The sequence below is a fragment of the Aspergillus puulaauensis genome, chromosome 1, assembly GCF_016861865.1.
Source record: "Aspergillus puulaauensis MK2 DNA, chromosome 1, nearly complete sequence".
Taxonomy (NCBI): domain Eukaryota; kingdom Fungi; phylum Ascomycota; class Eurotiomycetes; order Eurotiales; family Aspergillaceae; genus Aspergillus; species Aspergillus puulaauensis.
Window position 1 is genome coordinate 3479784 of NC_054857.1, and position 18158 is coordinate 3497941.

An 18158-nucleotide genomic window follows, 5' to 3' on the forward strand; every position below is an offset into this window, starting at 1 on the left:
AGGCACGCATCCTTGCTCATAATTCGTTTTAATAAACCGTAGCACCAAACGGTGCCGTTTCCTTGAGATCCTCCACGAGATCCTCCACGTTGTTCAAATATCTTCCCAGAAGAGATTGTTTCTCCTCAGTCGTGCGTGTGTCGCGATTGCCCTTGGTACCGTTATGGGCCCCTGGGGCATTGGCGCTCCTGGGTACAGGTCCACCGCCCAGCTTGCTAGGGCTGCGTGGTATACCGGCGTTGGGAGCACTTGTCGAGATCAGGGCCGTCTCTGGCATCAAATAAAAGTATAGGAATTCAACCAGCTTCAGCTTGACTTCACGAGCAGTCGAGCGCTGTTTGAAGAGCGACGTCACCGTAAGAAGTCCATCCAGCTCTTCAAATGTTCGTGTGTTGGCTGGGTGGTCAAGAAGCGCAGTGACTAGCGTGAGGAGGGTCGCCGACTGGATTGCAGGGCAGTTGATTGGGTCCAAAAGATCCAGCAGCAGGTTCATGTAGATTTCACGGGCAAACAAGATCCTCGAAGGCGGATGGAGCAATAGCACGCCCTGTATTAAGTCCAGGGTGGATAGAATGAGCAGGTCGTTGGTACCACTACTGCCACGGCCAAGAAGATGTTCCAGACAGGTTACCAAGCGCATTGCCACTACAGCTGGGTCAGCTCTAAATCACGTAATAGGTTGGTTGAAAGGCTACACACCGTTCCATTGGAATCCATCTTGGAGCTTGAAGAACTCTCTGAATGCCGGGTCATCTCTCAGCTCTGACAAGGCTTTGCAGCCCGACTGTGGAGCATCAAATAATAGTGACGAACCCCGTTTGTCCGACACTGGTCGTTTCGCCCTGGACAAGCAAATCTGCGCAAGGAGCCCTTCAACCTGGCGCAACCCTTTGCGGACTTTGGTTGGCTCGTAGGAGGAGAGGTAGTCGAACGAATGCGCCAGTAATGCTTCCATCAGTACCAACGCCTGTAGGTTGTATGGGAAAATAAAGAGGTTAATCCCACAAGGGACGTTGGAGGGAAGAGAGGAGGGAGAAAGGGCGAAACACGGTCTTAACCTAGACCCTCCCTATGCCAAGCGGGCGAGGCTTATCTGGAGAAGCGGGTTGAAGAAAACAAAGGCACTGAGGATTCGAGCTAGGGAGGGGTCTTAATCGGATTTCCGGGCCTTATTGTGGATAAATAGCGACTAGGAGGTTGGTAACAGCGCATCACCATCGTCATTGCAAGCTGATCAAAGGTCGAGAAGCTCTCCACTTGTGAGGTCTCGTTCACCTTGACTGGCCCACCGCTGCCAGCACACCAAACACTCGCGCGCGTTGCCCCGGGCGACCGCCGCCTGCCCTCAGCCCAACGCAGAGGCTGGGCGCTTAGCTGCGTGAGGCTTGAGCTGAACAATAGGACCGCGAATCAAAATGGTGTCAAGAGATGTGCCCGTGGCCGGGATCTCCGCCATCCATCGTGCGTCGGGCTTTTTTGTTCCTGTCACCTGCAGTGATCACACGTCGGGAAGCGCTCAACTGCTGGGCAGTGGCAGGTTTCCTATCAAATTGCTCGTTTTGGAGGCCTGGCAATCGGCACCCCCTTTTCCCTCGCAGTGGCCTTCCTTGCAAGTGTTGCATCCTGATGGCCACTGTCACACCCTAACTGAATGTCTGTGTTTCTCCCAGGGGTTAATATCGGCGCACTGCACTGGCTAGACTCTAGTCGGGCGTCTCTATACGGTCATGTGACCCAGCGTGCGACCAACCGCCAAGCAGCATGTGACACTACGTCACGTTGTGCCTGTCCATCTTTTTCGTGTCCCCGCATCAAAAGTTGGGGGACCTTTCGCTGCGCGAGAATATGAATCGACTTACTCCCCAGCTCCAGAAATACTGTTAGCCAGAGCGCGCGGCAACATTTGCAGCGGCGGCGGCGGACTTGTTCTCCGTTCTTTGAGCGACTCCTCCGCTTGCTCGCATTCGCGCGGTTGATTATTCTTCTTTATTTCCACCTCGGCCCCCCCTCCTATACAGCAGGCAACCGCAAACTTCGCAGCATCTTCATTTTCTCGGGTCTCGCCGCGAAGCAATACTGCACTATCCGGAAAATGTCTTCCAGCTCGCAATTTCACCCACCTCCTACGATACCACCTCGGACTAGCTCCAACCGTATGTCCGACGTGTCTCCTCGTGACAAGGCAGCCCTAATGACTATGTTCGAAAAAGACGAGCGCTCTGACCGCGACAAGCTTCAAACAAATACCGATATGTCTCGTCGTCATACGCGGAATCAGTCGAGCCTCGATGGCACAAAATATAAGGATGGTAAATGGTCGCAGGAGAACGAGGAGATCATCATGGGTCCATATGACTATATGCTTCAACATCCTGGAAAGGACCTTCGACGGCAGATGATTAACGCGTTCAACGCATGGTTAAAAGTTCCGTCCGAAAGTCTTGCCGTCATCACTAAGGTGGTAGCTATGCTACACACAGCTTCACTGTTGTGAGCGCTCTCAACACCTACATATCGAATGAGGCTAATTTCGTCTACCAGGATCGACGATGTCGAAGATAACTCCGTTCTCCGTCGCGGAACCCCAGTCGCACATAGCATCTATGGCACTGCGCAAACGATCAACTCGGCAAACTACGTGTACTTTCTCGCCCTCCAAGAGGTACAAAAATTAAACAGTCCAGCCGCTATCGATATATATGCCCAGGAGTTGTTAAACCTACACCGGGGTCAAGGCATGGATCTGTTCTGGCGGGACACGCTCACCTGCCCAAGCGAGGACGAGTATCTAGAGATGGTGGGGAACAAGACTGGAGGTTTGTTCCGGCTTGCCGTCAAGTTGATGCAGGCAGAGAGTAGCACGGAGAAGGACTGTGTAGCCCTTGTCAATGTCCTGGGCCTAGTCTTCCAAATATGTGACGATTATCTCAATCTATCTAACACGACTTATACCCAAAACAAGGGTCTCTGCGAAGACCTCACAGAAGGGAAATTCTCCTTCCCCATTATTCACAGCATTCGCTCCAACCCGGGTAACCACCAGCTCATCAATATCCTCCGTCAAAAAACCAAGGACGACGAGGTCAAGCGATATGCTCTCCAGTATATGGAAGGCACGGGTAGCTTTAAGCACACTCAGAACGTCGTCCGAGAACTACGCGGAAGGGCGTTGCAACTCATTGACGAAATCGAAACCAGTGGGAGCGGCAAGCGGCCAGAGGGGCAAGGCGACGGGACAATGGTCCGCACGATTCTCAATAAAATCACAGAGACGACCTTGAAAGATACCAACGGTTCGACCAAGTGATTCTTCCTTTTTATTTTTATTTTACTTTTTGGCCTGATACCTTACCATTTTGGGTCGGTACACGGGGTTTACAAAAACGGCTAAACATGAACTAACGACGAGATGCGATTTGCTTCAAAATGATATCTATTCACGTGGGATTTCCGGATATTTGCTATGGCTCATAAATCGGACACAAAGATCCCAAATAGCATTCCGGGTATAATAATCACTCTTCTTCTGAGTAACTCTATCATTACTGCCCAAATACCAAAAGCATAACGGTATCCAAAAAGGGCATTTCACTCACAAGAAAACCAAACAGCTTCCCTACATAACAAGACAGCAAGCTTTCTCCAACTTGCGCAGCACCCGCGGCAGAACCGCCCTAACCACCTGCTCAACAGGATCCTGGTTCTGTTGCTGGTGATGTTGCTGTTGGTGGCCTTGTCCATGACCCTGTCCATGTCCCTGTCCATGTCCATGCGACGGCCTGGGAGGCATATTTGCCGCAGCACCAGTAAGGTTTACGTAGATTCTCCCCTCGTTCTCCTCCGTCGCATACTGCAGACCCAACTCACGACAGACCTGCTCAACGCGCGGCTTAATCTTCTGCACATGGTTCGCAGAGTGGTTTCCCTTTCCGACAATCCTATGGTCACCCACCAAATTAGGCCCACCCAGTGCAATAGGTACTTGCTTAGGATTATTCATTGGGGAGCAACTTACACGTGCAAGTGATTCTGCCCGTGACTCCGGGCATACTTAATCCTCTCCTCCAGAATATCCTCGGCTTCCTCCACAAACTGCCCGTGCAGATCAATTGTATCGGCTTCAACGCGCCCCGCCGCGTTGTTCTCCTTGAAGATATACTCTGATGCCTGGCGATTATACTCCTCCATTTTGCGCCCGTGCGCTTTGCCCTGCTCGCTGAGTTCTTTGGCCGCTGCGCCATCGCCGGAAGAGTATGCTTCTTTGGACTATATTTGTTCGTTGTCGTTTAGTTATCCAGATTTTTTGGAGGGATTCGTGGTTGGGTAGATTGGGTAGTGAATAGAGGGAGGAGGGGACGACGTACGCGCTGAAAACAGTTGCCGCGCTTCGAGGCTTCTTGCCGGGCAAGGTCGCGCAGGCGATCATATTCGGCTTCGGCATCGTTGCTCTGGGTGTGGTTGAAGGCTGTAAGTTGGAGAGCGGGTGGTGTGGTTAGCGATGGGTTTGCTGGGTGTGGTAGGCTGGGGGCTGGGGTTAGGGGAATGTGTGTTTACCCCGAGGGCCCATGTGAGATAGTTCATGCATGGTGAGTGGATATTAATTGTCGCGACGATAATCGCGAGTTTATAGTGGTATATACGGAGTAGAGGTTGTCTAGGCGGCGTCGACTAAGAGAGAATAATAGGTAGAGTGCAAGGGACAGAAGTTGAGCGCTGCTGAACCTGAAAGATCAAGGGATCGTCGCGCTAAATTGGGTGGAGCCAAGATCGAATTCTTCCCAAAACCCGCCTCCGGAGGCAAAGGGCTGTGCAACGAACCGTGGATACTACTGGTAGTTCTGTCCGCGGACTGGTACTTGGTAGGGTTATAACCGAGGTTGTTTTGTGTATAATAGTAGATGTGAATTATCAATATTTAGTCGGACGGTATATAGTTAGTTGAGATGGATCTGACTCCAGTTGCGGCCTCGGCAGATAGATATAATCCGGAGCCTTATATATAGTTTTAAAACGACCCTTCTAGACTGCGAAAAATGCCCACAATGTGCGAGACACTGTCAAGTATATCAACCAGAACCATATCCAGGAAATGCTAGGCGCATTATCTTGCATATACTTCGGAGAATTTGGTACATGTTTTGTATGTATGCATGAAATTTAACTATTGCAAACTGGGGTCAATTTGAGACTTGATACGGAAATATAAGGTAAGGGTCCGATACAAAATGGAAAAAAAAAAAATAGCTGCCACTATATTAAAGGCTTTTGTATGCGAAAGTATCCTGCCGTCAACACCCGCAGGGATTTAGTATGGCAGTCGAGGAAGTGGAGCTGTCGTTTCGTTGGATGACAGTAAAGTTTCGATAGTGAGAGACAATCACGCTATCGACGAAAGAGTGCATTGGAGCAAAAGCAAGAGAATGCCTGCTATGTCTGGACCAACCTCGAATATATGAACAAACTACGTAGCAGACTTCCCAACTGTAGTCTACAACTATTTAACGGTATGGTGCGGGAGAGTCATCCGCCGCTCAACAGGAACATAAAAAGAGCCTCTCGCTGGAAACGACACATTATTGCTCATATTCCTCCAGGATCCCAGCAAAATTCGGGTTCTTGACTCGCGTTCACCCTTTTACTCATCTTGGTTTTCTCCCGCGTGGCCTCGTCTCCCATGGATCTGTTCCTGGCTAAAATCCCTGCTCCACCACCTCGTCCTTCTAGTCGTGTTCGACGCATCGCGCTAGTGACTTTACCAGCCAAGGGCCTCGTGGCAGTGGGCAAGACTGCCCATGTGGCTGACCAAGTGACCCATTATACGAAGAAGGGAATAGTGTCTGGGTCTGCAAAGTTTATGATGTGCTGAGTGACGAGTCTGACCAAAAAAATCGGGCGTCTGTTGACCTCTATCCCCCAGCACCCTGTCGGGATGGCCGGGTTGTGCTGCAGAACGACAAGCCGAATTTCCTACAACTAGCAAAACTCGAAGACACCCCCTTTTCCCTGCCTTGAAGGCCGTTGACGAAAACCATGTGCGGAGCAGCAGTGGGGTATGGAGATTGCCATCGCTCCATCAGATATGGTATTTTTTGACATGAATCAAGGAGACAGCCGTTCCTGTTTCTATCTTCTCCACGAGTCCACATAGCCATACTCCGACAGAGTAGTCCACAGCACCTACACCGGCCGAAACCTGGCATGCCACAGACAAAGGAGCTGAGTCCCTAGGGCCCCGGCTGGAGAATGACTGTGTTATAATTATATCGGGAGCGACGGTGACAGTCTTTGATTTGAGACCGGCGGCTCACCTCAGACACTCATCAGACGCACAGGGCTCTCATCCCCGCTGTGTGGTTGGATAATGAAACGGGCTCTGGCATGTCTGACAGTTTAGCAGCCGTCAGCCACGGATAAGGCAGGAGTTTCCCCCCAAACATAACAAAGTGTTCCCTATCGTTCCTCTCTCACCCAGTCAAGACTCCGTGTTTTTTGGTTACGGAATCATGATGTTGGTGAAGAAGCAGATCTGCACTAGGCGGAGATTAAGCCACGGCAGCCCAGGAAGCAGCTTCTTGGAACCGTAAACATGATTCAGCCTCTGTTATAACATGCTCCGACAGCGCCCAGGACCCCCTCCGAGCCCTCCCTCGCGCCTCCAACTTCATGATTATTTCAGCTCTGCCGTTGTTATAAATCAGAATAAACCATGAAACGGACAAATCCCATGCTCCATTACAGGCGGGGCTAGAGCAAAAGAGGCCTAGCGGTCGATTCATCAAAAAGGGGAGGGCGATTGCTGTGAGTTGATTGGTGAGCGCGTTTCCATCCTCCACAGCGGCCCCTGTGTGATTGGGCCAACCGCTGGTGTGCAACCGGGCCATCCTGGTCCTTTTCAGACCATCGCCCCACTGCCCCTTATTGCAGCTTTCACACACTTTCAGGCTCTTCCAGAAAAACCGAAGCGGACTTGCAACTGGGCCCCTCCGGCTGCGCAGCGTCCTCTGACTGGCAGCAATTGCGAGTGTGGCCGTGGCCCTCCAAGCTTCATCTTCCCCCATCTGCCCGTCGTCTTCTCCTAGTCGCTCCTGCTCTTCATCCTACTCTTCACCCTTCCCTTCCTTCTCCTGACCCGCCTCCACGACCGAGGGCAAGAATAATTACTTCATTCTTCTTTTCTTTTTCTTCTCTGGACACAATCTCTCGTTGATTGTCTGCGTCTGCTCCCTTCAGTGTTGCTTTGTTCTTGGCTGGTCTACCCGCTATTCATCTAATTTTTGCCTCCTTTCGGCTTAATCATACGTTCGCGACTCTACCAAAGCTTCCCCTTACTTCAACTTCATCTTGCGCAAATTCGTCGCTGTTCGACCCTATCCGCAATTTGCGTTCGTCCGGTCTACTGAAGACAGGATACCTTCGGTGAGTTTGTCCTTGTCGGCTCTTGGTCGATTCTTTCTTCGCTTGCCCACCCGCGGCTTGCTGCCCTTGTCCCGTGGTTCTATCGGCTTGCATTGGTCTGTCATAACCTCCTTGCTTCAATGCGACCAATTTGAATCGAAAACACCGCCCCCTAGGGTACATCGTTGCATTGTGTTCTTTCACTCTCAACCGTACCTCCTCGCGGATACCTCCCGTCTCCCTACCACGTTCAGAATAGCCTCGTTTCAGGATTCCGGTGTACGGAGAATTTGCTGACATTCAACTCCGACAGACTCTCTATTCAACCCCACGTCCTTCCCTGATACCACTTCACCGCGACTTTTTTTATCAACAGATTTTATCCGTTTTCACTCATTAATAACCGCCAAAATGGGTTGTGGAATGAGTACCGAGGATAAGGAGGGCAAGGCCCGCAACGAGGAGATTGAGAACCAGCTCAAGCGGGACAAGATGATGCAAAGGAATGAGATTAAGATGCTCTTGCTCGGTATGTTCCTTGTTTCTGTAGTTGCCCCAAAGTGAGCGCTTGGCTTATTCACCTTCATAGGAGCGGGAGAGTCGGGCAAGTCTACAATCCTTAAACAGATGAAATTGATCCACGAAGGCGGTTACTCGCGCGACGAAAGAGAATCGTTCAAGGAAATCATCTACAGCAACACCGTCCAGTCGATGCGTGTTATTCTGGAGGCGATGGAATCACTCGAGCTACCCCTGGAAGATGCTCGTAACGAATACCACGTCCAGACCGTTTTCATGCAACCCGCTCAGATCGAAGGCGACAGCTTGCCATCAGAAGTTGGCAACGCTATTGGTGCCCTCTGGCTGGACGCCGGTGTGCAGGAGTGCTTTAAGCGATCTCGCGAATACCAGCTTAACGACTCGGCTAAATAGTGAGTACTGCGGTGACCTTCCTGCTCAGTTCAATGGCTAACCAACCACCCAGCTACTTCGATTCCATCGAGCGCATCGCGCAGGGTGACTACCTCCCGACCGACCAAGATGTCCTTCGTTCCCGTGTCAAGACCACGGGTATCACTGAAACGACGTTCATTATCGGCGATCTCACCTACCGTATGTTCGACGTCGGTGGTCAGCGCTCCGAGCGAAAGAAGTGGATTCACTGTTTCGAGAACGTGACTACGATCCTGTTCTTGGTCGCCATCTCCGAGTACGACCAGCTGCTGTTCGAAGATGAGACCGTCAATCGTATGCAGGAAGCGCTCACCCTGTTCGACTCTATCTGCAACTCCCGCTGGTTCGTCAAGACTTCGATCATTCTCTTCCTCAACAAGATCGATCGCTTCAAGGAGAAGCTGCCTGTCAGCCCCATGAAGAACTACTTCCCCGACTACGAGGGAGGTGCTGACTACGCCGCTGCTTGCGACTACATCCTCAACCGTTTCGTGTCTCTGAACCAGGCCGAACAGAAGCAGATCTACACACATTTCACATGTGCCACAGACACGACACAGATCCGTTTCGTGATGGCAGCTGTAAATGGTAAGTTACGACTCATCGCAGCTCTCTGTTATCATTCGCTAATACTTGTTTTCAGATATCATCATTCAAGAGAACCTGAGACTCTGTGGTCTGATTTAATGATCGGTATAGATTGATCGAGTGAGGATTGCCTCGACGTTTAGACCGGATGCTATGTGAATTTTATTTCGTTTTCTGTTGTCATACCATGTTGCACGTTCCCTTCGAAAGATGTTTCAATTGGCGTTGAGACTTTCATTGTCTACTTATAATTTTTTTTTCTTTTTCTTTTTCTTTTCTTTTCCTTCTCTTTGCTCTTTTTTTTCCCCCCCCATCTATTCATATCTCCTTTGTCTTCCAATTGTCTTGAGATGATATCTAGCCAGCTCTTTGTTTCAGCATTAACCGATATCCACATGACACAGCAGGGATTCTTCTATTTCATTTTCACCTCCACCAATACAGCATCAGGTAGCCTTGGTTAGCTTGCCTGCTGTGCTGCACCTTTCGCCTGGGATGGCTGCTGCCCTCTCTCCCTCGTTCTGCGTCTCTTTACCCCTTTTTTTCGTCTGCTTTTTGCAAATCGGATATCCCACATCTATTCATTTCGGTGCACTCGGCAAAAAGCGAAAGATGCCATGTGTAACCCTTACATCACGCATTTTCTGGACCATTTTCTCTCCGAACTTTCTCAGTGATTTTCTCCAGTTGTCTTTTGGCAATGGAATGGGATAGTGAGCGGCAGGGCAGCTACGCACAGCGGAAATACCAGGCAGGGTACACTGATTATCATGTCTTTTCTTAGGTTTTCTTATGTGTCATGTCCATGGTCGGTCATTGGTCGTATAGTAGTCTATTATATGTCAAACGTTTTCAGTTTCCACTATCACTCTCCCTTGGTTAAGTCGTAATAATCCCATCTATAGTTATAATCTACCTTAGTAGATAGGTAAGATAGTTGCGCAAGCAAGCAAGCAACGCCCAAGATATCAGCCCAAGATATCAAATACTATCGCTCTGCTAAATCAATCTAATAATACGCGGCCGAACTGAAAACGATAGAGTAAAGAAATTGGAAAAAAAAGGAATAGCTCAAAACCTCAGCTTCGGCCCAACAAACACAATCAATATGGCTACAATCCACAGCGCAAAGATCCACGCATACAGCAGCATCCTCCCCCACCAGCCTTTCCCCTCCGTCATCCTTCGCAGCATACCCATCCTGCGCTCAGCAGAAGCGAGGTTCCCTGTCGTGCGATCTAGACCCTCCGCGGCGCGGGCGAGGACTGATTTCTCGGCTTCAAGGGACGCCTGGAATGCGTGAGACGAGGACTTGAGTTGGGTGGCGAGGTCGAGGAGGGAGGAGGTGAGGTTTTCTTGTTCCAGGCGGTCGGTCGATAGGGCTTCTTCTGTTTCTGCTTCTGGGGGTGGTGAAGTGGGTGTGGGTTTGTGGAGAGATGATCCTGTTGCTGTTGCTGTTATTGACGGGGTTGCGGTATCGTTGCGGTGTCTGTTTCGGAGCGCCGGTTCGGGCGAGGTTGTTGTTGGCGCGGAACTTGCTTCTATTGTGCTGGTGGGTGGCGGGATGGCTGACGATGCCGTCGTGGTTGTTGTTTTCGCAGTAGGCGTACCCCTAGCATGCGCCTGTCTTGAGACGTCATCCTCCGGTGTAGCTTCATCAGCTGTACTGGCCCCCTCCTCAGGTGTCCCTAAGAGATCCTCGGAGTCCGCATCGTCTTCGTCCTCTTCGAAGTCGTCCTCGTTGTCCAATCCATTGACCCGAGATGAAGAGCGAACCTCTTCCTCGGATTGAATTTCATCGAGCGCATTCTGCACTTGCTTCAGTGTCTGGCGATTGCGGGAAAGAGAGGATTGGAGCTCATGGCGGCGGTCAACAGGTTTGATTTGTGGGAGGCTGCGTTCTAGGGCTTGCAGGTTTGCGCGGGCGTATTCTATGTTCTTGAATTACGTTAACAACCAGGCCTTAGTACTAAATATAGAATGTAGATGTATCGAAAGTCCATACGCAAGCTGGACTCGGGGAATCTGCCATTCTGGGCTAGACATTGGACTGACATACCGCGCTCACTCGCATCCGCTGGTACTCCGATCGGCGTAGGGATTTCAGATCGGCATTTGGAGAGAGGAGGTTGTGTTCGAGGCGAGTGACGAGGCGAGATAGGCTGAGGGCAGCGAGATCGGAGGGGTCGGTGGTAGCTGGGTAGGTGGTGAGGGTCATCGTGAGCAGCTAAGCTGTTGAAAGGACGGAAAAGACCGAGCTGGCTTCCTGGTGGATCTTGGTTTTCGCCTTCCTGGAAGTTGGTTCTTTGTGAAGGCGAGAGAGAGAAAGAGGGGCTGCGAGGGAAGTTGGGCATTCACTTCATGTGGTTTTCCCATCTGCAGTCCGCGGTGGTGCTGGCTGCAGGCTGTCTGTCCACCCTCTGCAGCCTATCGAAATGTCCCGCTGTCGTCTCCGGGTAATGACTAAGCAGGGCGTTCCTGGGGCAAAGTATATCGATTGAGTTTCCACAGCTGTTTTTTGTATGCAAGGTATTTTTTTTAAAACCAATTGTTAGGCGATCAACTTGGTGGATCGTGGAATTAACTACCGAACTCATATTCTGTGGCTTATTGCCTAGGGATCGTCATTATCTAGGGTCATCAATCGTGGCTGGTCTAGACAAACAATACACTGCTGCCTTTGTAGACCCGCATTGTGTTGGTATGTGGCGAAGGCAAAAGAGCAAAGCTGAAAACCCAAAATGAAATATTTGCAGAACGAAAAAAACGGTCTGACTGATGGCAAATAAATCCGAGTAAAGGAATGGCTGGATAAAGCAAGGAATGTAATGGGGTCAAAATTGAAAATCCCCTCGAAAGTAACCCGTTAAATCATTACAAAAAAAAAAAAAAAAAACCAAAGAAAAAGGATTAGCTGTACTCAATAACCCACCGTCTCCATGTTCGAATACCCTCTTCATCCACATCACGCAAATGCTGGACATGTTGACTGCGCTTTTGGACAGATTGAAATTCACATGAGTCCGGAGAGTTGGGAGATCCCTGATCATCATCCTCTGCACTTCGCCTAGTCGGGGCAAAAGTAGCCTGAGACGAATCATCAGCCTGTGTGGGAGAGTCGTCGAATCTGGATGGAGGATCGCAATCCGTCCGTACCGCCATTGACGCAGAGTTGGTGCATGGCGGACTCATCGGTTGGATGCGTTCGTTCTCGACTAGATAGGGTTGCTCCACCCTCTTTCTTCGCTCCTCGTTCAGGACAGCAGCCAAGTAGCCACTCGGAGGCAGCGGTGACGAGAGAGATAGAGGTTGCAGGATATCACAAGCCGATGGGAGGGGTGCAGGATCGTGAGAAGTATGGGTAGGGTAAGAGGTCCCCACGCTGGTTGCACTAGATGGCTCTTCGCCACCACTTTTTCCAGATGGCGTATCCATTTGCCCCTCAAGTAGGACGTATTTTCTCCTTTGTTGATGTCTGATACGTCGAACGAGCACGAAGACACAGATTATGCCAATGGCCGGGTAAATTATTCCAAATAGTAGATCCCTCGAGTCTTCGGTAATGGTTGAATGGTCATTCCCACAACGCATCGCCGTTTCAATAGATCAACTCTGTCCAAAGGGTGGTTACCCGTACCCTCAAATCGATCAACAGATGCAGCACGTGCAATACTGAGCAAATTGCAAAGTGTCTGTTGGTAACAGCTGTATAATGTCCAGTCTGACGGTGAATAGACTTGGGGCAGTCGTTATAGATGCAAATCCAGCTTTGGACGGGAAGGTCGAGACTTTGATCTGAAGGTGGAATTCGGACAAAAGACGAAGGGGGAAAAAAAAAATGAAGGGTCGAAAGATCACTTGAGGATGAATGGAAGGTATAGGGCGATATACGGAGCTGGCATCCACGAACTTGGGATCAACCGGGACCTAGATATGCATAGACCAGACTGCGATGAAGAAGAGTAAACCGGGGGAGGGAGAAGGCTTGATATAATAAATAGCTCGTCTGGCATTTTGTAGCTGATACAAAGAAGGAACTCCCAATGCAGGGCCACGCTTACAGACCCCAACCATAGCTTACCTGTAACACCCATGTGTGATGATTTCGGTCCCATAGGGGAGGGGACCCTCCTCGTCCAGCTGTAATATGGTCAGCCACGAGAGCTTATGCAGCGAGTCAAGCCCACGAGAAGGCCATGGGAGGGGCCACTGGGTCCCAAATTCCCAAGAATGCAAATGGAAGATTCAGGTGCAGATGGGTTCAGCTGTTCAGACGATACGCCACACCTCCAAGTCAGCCGTTGGTGAGACTTCTCCGTAATGGCAAAGTCCCACTAGTTCACTAGGGCGAATTGGAGGGTTCTCATTCGACAAGGACGGGTTTAAGGCTGCCTTTGCGGCTCGATCGCAAGCAAGGAAGTTGATCTCGCCTGGGGCAAATCAGCAGGGTTAGTCAAAGCAACGGCAGAGCTCCATCGCAACACGGGAAGAACGAGGCGGTATCTTGATGGAGAAGGCGAGGCGAGGCGCAGACGGCAGACGTGAAGAAAACAATGACGGCCATCGCTGCAGTGCTCAGTGGCCGGCGGCCTTTACCCGATTGGGTTACCCCCCCCAAATCCCGTGATTCTGCCGAGTGTTGAGTGAGTGTCATTCCCCTCCCCTCCACATTATCCAAGATCGTGTTCGTGCTCGATGCAAGATTGCCCTCTGCCTTCCTTGTCTCTGTTGGATCTGTCTTTCAGCTCCGCCCGCATTGGCGATCATGCGTAGAACAGATCACAGAACCTTAAAAACGTCACATCAGCTCGCCAGGGCCCAGGGCGTTCGGCAGCCGTCAGGCGCCCCAATGTCAAAGCTGGCCCCGTTGACCTGAAATAGATCTGCCTGGTCATTCTACTAGGTGCGTATCGAGTGTCCCGTCACGATCCAGGATCTTCGCCTCCCACTGTCGGGGAACCCAACGACCTGGTTTCCCCAAATGCACGCTGTCGATCATGGGCGAACTCTATAGGTAGATCTCAAAATTACAAATTCCTCTTGTGTCCCACTCCCACACAATGAAAGCAATGGCTCCTCTTCTCAGCCAATGAACGGGGTGCCACGATTTGGCAGCTGGAACCCTGGGCAGTGCGGTTCCCTGTTTCTGTGCCTCGTATAATGGAGTACTTGGCCGAGTGCTCCCCAAGGCCGCGATGATCATTTCGGAGATTTACTTCATGTTTTCATGAACTGACGAATCCAGTGAGTCCATTGATGACTGACAGATACTAATCAACTCAAATAAGTAATATTAAATCCGAAGTTCCCCCACCTGGTCTGTTTGGCATGGTTAGCACAACAAGCATAGGGCCTATGTGGATCTCTTTACAACCAAGAACCCCGCGGTAGCCTAAGTCCTCGTAAAGCGGCCCAAGTTGCGATCATATCCCGCACGAACCCAAGCATCCCGTCTCCCGTATTAATTGTTGGATACACAGATGGACGAATGCTGAAGTTGCGTTGGGCACCTCGCCAGACTACGGGAGAAACTCTGGATGTTGAGCACAGTACCCTAGAAGAAACAGTATGTGTTCTTGATCTGTGGCCCTCTTGTCTACAATTATAAAAATTATTAAAAAAAATATAAATAATTAAGTAAAGATTTACAGGCCGCTCTACCATCGATCGACATTTAGAGAGTTGAGGATTAATGCTGGCTTCAGAACCTTCACATTCTCAAGAGTAACTACCTCAGCTGTCTCATCAAACCTCTCTTTGAAGAGAGTCGGGGTTGTAAGGATTTGACTGTCCGCGTTGTTGGCACCGGCTGTATCCTAGGTTCAAGTTCAAAATTAGTGGAGGCTCGTAGTAACTGTCTTGCTGCCGAGACGTGACCTTGAAGGACGACGAGATCTATATCATAAAGCCCCTAGCATGACGCGTGCACCGCCACCGACAAGTGTGTATTTTGCAAATTGGGCCAGTGCAGCCCCGAGTGCTGTGGCTGCTGAGCGGATCCTGGGTGGGTCCTGTAGAGTGCGAGACGATGACATGATTTCTAGCAAAGTGCGAGTGCTTCTGTAAACCGAACACTGAACAGAGACAGCTCTACTGGGGCTAACCAGTGGAGTACACCGTAGTAGGTGCGTAGTAGGTAGTACCCCACTTGGGCGGATGGTGGTTCAAGACGGACACAGCCACAAGCCGGCGAGGCCTTCGATGACCCTAGCAATAGATGGGGTAGGGGGATTCCCAGTCAAAGATAAGAAGACATATCTCGAAGCCTGATCCTGGTCCTTGGGAACACCAGGCGTCGATCTGAACTTGCGGGTGGCGGCCATCGCAGGCAACACTATTCAGTGCCCACATTTTAAGAAGTCATGGATGGAAAGTGGTGATACCTAGGTAGCAAACAACATAGAAGCGCTGGACAAGCCAAACATCCAAGTCACAAGGTACTTGCTCTCTTGCAACATCACCTGGTCTGCCGTGAAACCTCTTTTTTCTTCGTACATACAACTCAGTAACGTTGCTGTAACCACATTCCACACCAACCCTCGGGCCTCAAGCAAGGAGCTGTTCGCAGCAATCGCCTTTCTAGACCCCGATGACACCATGTCCAGAGATTGATAGCACTGCTGCTAATACAGCATAGTAGTAACTGGGCTGGAAAAAAAAAGCAAAACCAACCAGAGCGGGGAATCCACAGGTTCTTCTAATAAAAAAGTGAAATTGTACGTTGTATATATATATTAACAGTATAATTCTAGTATATCAAATGCTCTGTCAACTGGTTCAGTACCTCGATGCTTATAGCTTCGCAACAGGACCTTGCATCTCCTGCTTGGCCTGTTCTCGAAGTGCTTTTCTCAAGATCTTTCCTGATGGATTCTTTGGGATTGAATCCACGAAAACAACGCCACCAGTGATTCGCTTAATTCGTGACACTTTGCCCTCCATGAAAGTGGTGATATCCTCTGCGGTTGCACTCTTCCCCGGTTTCACGACGATATATGCTCGGGGAGCCTCATCGTTGTTCCTGTTCTCTTGTTACCCCTTGATTAATTCACTTTGAGTGTCGGGTTTAATAACATACATTGGAACGCCGATAACAGCCGCATCGGCAACTGCTGGGTGCTCAAGTAGAATGGCCTCTAACTCTGCCGGTGCCACCTGGTTGCCTTTCACTTTGATGAGCTCCTATATAGTGCATTAGTATGGGCATTGTTCTCCAGATTGGCGGAATGGGCTGTGGAGGTATATACGTACCTTCTTTCGGTCGACTACATGGAATCTCCCTTCATTGTCGACAAACGCGATATCTCCAGTCTTCAGCCACCCGTCTTCCGTCTTGGTTTCCTTAGTTGCTTCTGGGTTTCGCCAGTACCCCTTCATAATATTCTGGCCTCGGACCCAGAGCTCGCCGCGCTGATTCAGGTCTAATTCAGTTACCCCATCTTCAGCCATGATCTTCGCCTCGCAGTTGGCATTCAGCTCTCCGACTGAAGCAGAGAAGCTTTTGTCGGAGGGATTCCATCCAAGAATTGAGCATGTGGTCCTGTAGGTGGAAGGTTATGTTAGTAAAGCGCAACTTTAATGACAGGCTCAAAGATATAGTTAGTGACCACATACTCTGTCATCCCCCAGCCTTGTTTGATATTGATCCGGCCAGGCGGCCATAGGGCTTCGACTTCCTCGCAGACTTCTCGTCCTAAAGGCGCAGCGCCGCTACCAATTGCTTCCACGCTGCTCAGATCATATTTCCCACTCTTCACAGCGGGATGTTTTGCCAGCGCCACCACCACGGGTGGAACGATGATATAGTCCGTGATGCGGTACTTCTCCGTATACTCGAGCATTTTGAGAAAGTCAAACTTCGGCATGATATAAACGGGGACACCGCGGTTCAAAGCGGCGGCAATAAAAATATTCTGAGCCATTGCATGGTACATCGGAAGAAAGCATAGCCAGCGCGCCCGCTTCGATTTCTCCTTCCAATCTGGATTCAAATAGAACAGGTGGTTATACTGCAGCATGTTTGCGCAGTAATTCTTGTGTGAAATCTCGACACCCTTGGGCCTCCCCGTTGTGCCGCTGGAATAGTTGAGCGCAAGAGTGGTGCTGGATTTCTCTGGCGTATCCAGCTCATCCCAAGCGAATCCAGTCCCCTCTTCAACAGACGCAACCAGCTCGCCCCAGTACCGGTAGCCCTTTACGGCCTGTCCCTTCCCATCATATATGGCGTTGTTAAACACAAACACCTTATCCTTGCTCAACCCTGCCAATTTCGCAGCCTCGATCCCCGTATCGATACTATCCTCTGCACACAACAGATATATAGCACCGCTATCCTGCAACTGATATGCAAGTTCTCTTGCCACATAGGTAGGGTTGGCACCCGTGAAGATCCCACCCGCCATGATGATTCCCATAAAGACTACAGGGAAGAAGATATCATTGCCAGAGAAGAGCAGCACCCTGTCTCCCTTTTGAAGGCCGGACTTGCGCAGCCCCGCAGCAAATCGCTGACACCATAGTCGGTAATCGTGGGTTGTGAAATAGTGCGTGTCTGGACGGGCAGCTTCGGAGAAGGATCGGTGTTCCTTGGACAGAGGGTGTGTTGGGGAGGTGAGTAGCAGCGACGCCAGATGCGTATCCGGGACATTGATCTGCCAGCGCGATTTGAAAGGCATTTTTCTATCTCTTCTTCTATCACGGCGCGGAGAATATCTTGAGCGAGGGTAAAGACCGTGTTGCCGTTCGTATAGGCGGAATTGCAGTTAATTTGAGCACCACCAGCAACCGATAAGGAAACCAGAGGGAGAGCAGAAATAATAGCATCCGAGCTCTCTAAAAGGAGGAAATCGCAATAAATAACTACGCAGAGCAGCAAGGACCAGCAAGGCGAGCAAGGCCTCCAGCTCGGCTCGCAATCCCCCCGAACTCACTCACCAACACCCACAGACCCCGCACCCCAAGCCCATAGACAGCCGTTGTTCAGCGCATGACGGCCTCAGAATGGTCACTGAGGGGGCAGGAATCCACCTCGCTTGGCTGGCGCAAACTGGTCTGTCAAGGTTCAGGAGACAATGAGCCAACAGCTCCCCGCCTTTCGTATCGGTTATTGGACGCCGGCAGCCAATCAGCGGGCGTGGTTGGTGGCGATCCCGAGGGCCAACTGATCGCTGGCCGAGGAAGCATCATCGAGGGAGGGGGAGATGCAATATCCGGTTCGGAGA

The 18158-nt window shown here is 50.5% G+C and overlaps 7 protein-coding genes across 7 annotated transcripts; 2 read left to right on the forward strand and 5 right to left on the reverse strand.

Moving 5' to 3' along the window:
- Positions 1 to 28: 28 nt before the first annotated feature.
- Positions 29 to 955, reverse strand: APUU_11370A (cell division control protein 14; the record flags this gene model as incomplete). Its single annotated transcript, XM_041697453.1, has 2 exons — positions 29 to 645; positions 700 to 955. The coding sequence occupies 2 exons, from the start codon at positions 953 to 955 to the stop codon at positions 29 to 31; spliced, it is 873 nt and encodes a 290-aa protein (XP_041550736.1).
- A 1137-nt stretch (positions 956 to 2092) lies between these two features.
- BTS1_1 (FPP/GGPP synthase family protein) lies at positions 2093 to 3307 on the forward strand (the record flags this gene model as incomplete). Its single annotated transcript, XM_041697454.1, has 3 exons — positions 2093 to 2153; positions 2211 to 2490; positions 2542 to 3307. The coding sequence occupies 3 exons, from the start codon at positions 2093 to 2095 to the stop codon at positions 3305 to 3307; spliced, it is 1107 nt and encodes a 368-aa protein (XP_041550737.1).
- Positions 3308 to 3616: 309 nt separating this feature from the next.
- On the reverse strand, positions 3617 to 4188 carry APUU_11372A (Smr domain-containing protein; the record flags this gene model as incomplete). The annotated part of the gene is made up of 2 exons (XM_041697455.1): positions 3617 to 3938; positions 4016 to 4188. The coding sequence occupies 2 exons, from the start codon at positions 4186 to 4188 to the stop codon at positions 3617 to 3619; spliced, it is 495 nt and encodes a 164-aa protein (XP_041550738.1).
- A 3618-nt stretch (positions 4189 to 7806) lies between these two features.
- Positions 7807 to 9036, forward strand: gpaA (guanine nucleotide-binding protein subunit alpha gpaA; the record flags this gene model as incomplete). Its single annotated transcript, XM_041697456.1, has 4 exons — positions 7807 to 7924; positions 7985 to 8327; positions 8381 to 8937; positions 8993 to 9036. The coding sequence occupies 4 exons, from the start codon at positions 7807 to 7809 to the stop codon at positions 9034 to 9036; spliced, it is 1062 nt and encodes a 353-aa protein (XP_041550739.1).
- A 972-nt stretch (positions 9037 to 10008) lies between these two features.
- On the reverse strand, positions 10009 to 11155 carry APUU_11374A (uncharacterized protein; the record flags this gene model as incomplete). The annotated part of the gene is made up of 2 exons (XM_041697457.1): positions 10009 to 10875; positions 10997 to 11155. 2 exons carry the CDS (start codon positions 11153 to 11155, stop codon positions 10009 to 10011), a joined length of 1026 nt encoding a protein of 341 aa, XP_041550740.1.
- Positions 11156 to 11847: 692 nt separating this feature from the next.
- APUU_11375A (uncharacterized protein) lies at positions 11848 to 12528 on the reverse strand (the record flags this gene model as incomplete). Its single annotated transcript, XM_041697458.1, has 1 exon — positions 11848 to 12528. One exon carries the CDS (start codon positions 12526 to 12528, stop codon positions 11848 to 11850), a length of 681 nt encoding a protein of 226 aa, XP_041550741.1.
- A 3201-nt stretch (positions 12529 to 15729) lies between these two features.
- APUU_11376A (acyl--CoA ligase) lies at positions 15730 to 17612 on the reverse strand (the record flags this gene model as incomplete). The annotated part of the gene is made up of 4 exons (XM_041697459.1): positions 15730 to 15958; positions 16016 to 16119; positions 16189 to 16477; positions 16552 to 17612. The coding sequence occupies 4 exons, from the start codon at positions 17610 to 17612 to the stop codon at positions 15730 to 15732; spliced, it is 1683 nt and encodes a 560-aa protein (XP_041550742.1).
- Positions 17613 to 18158: the final 546 nt, after the last annotated feature.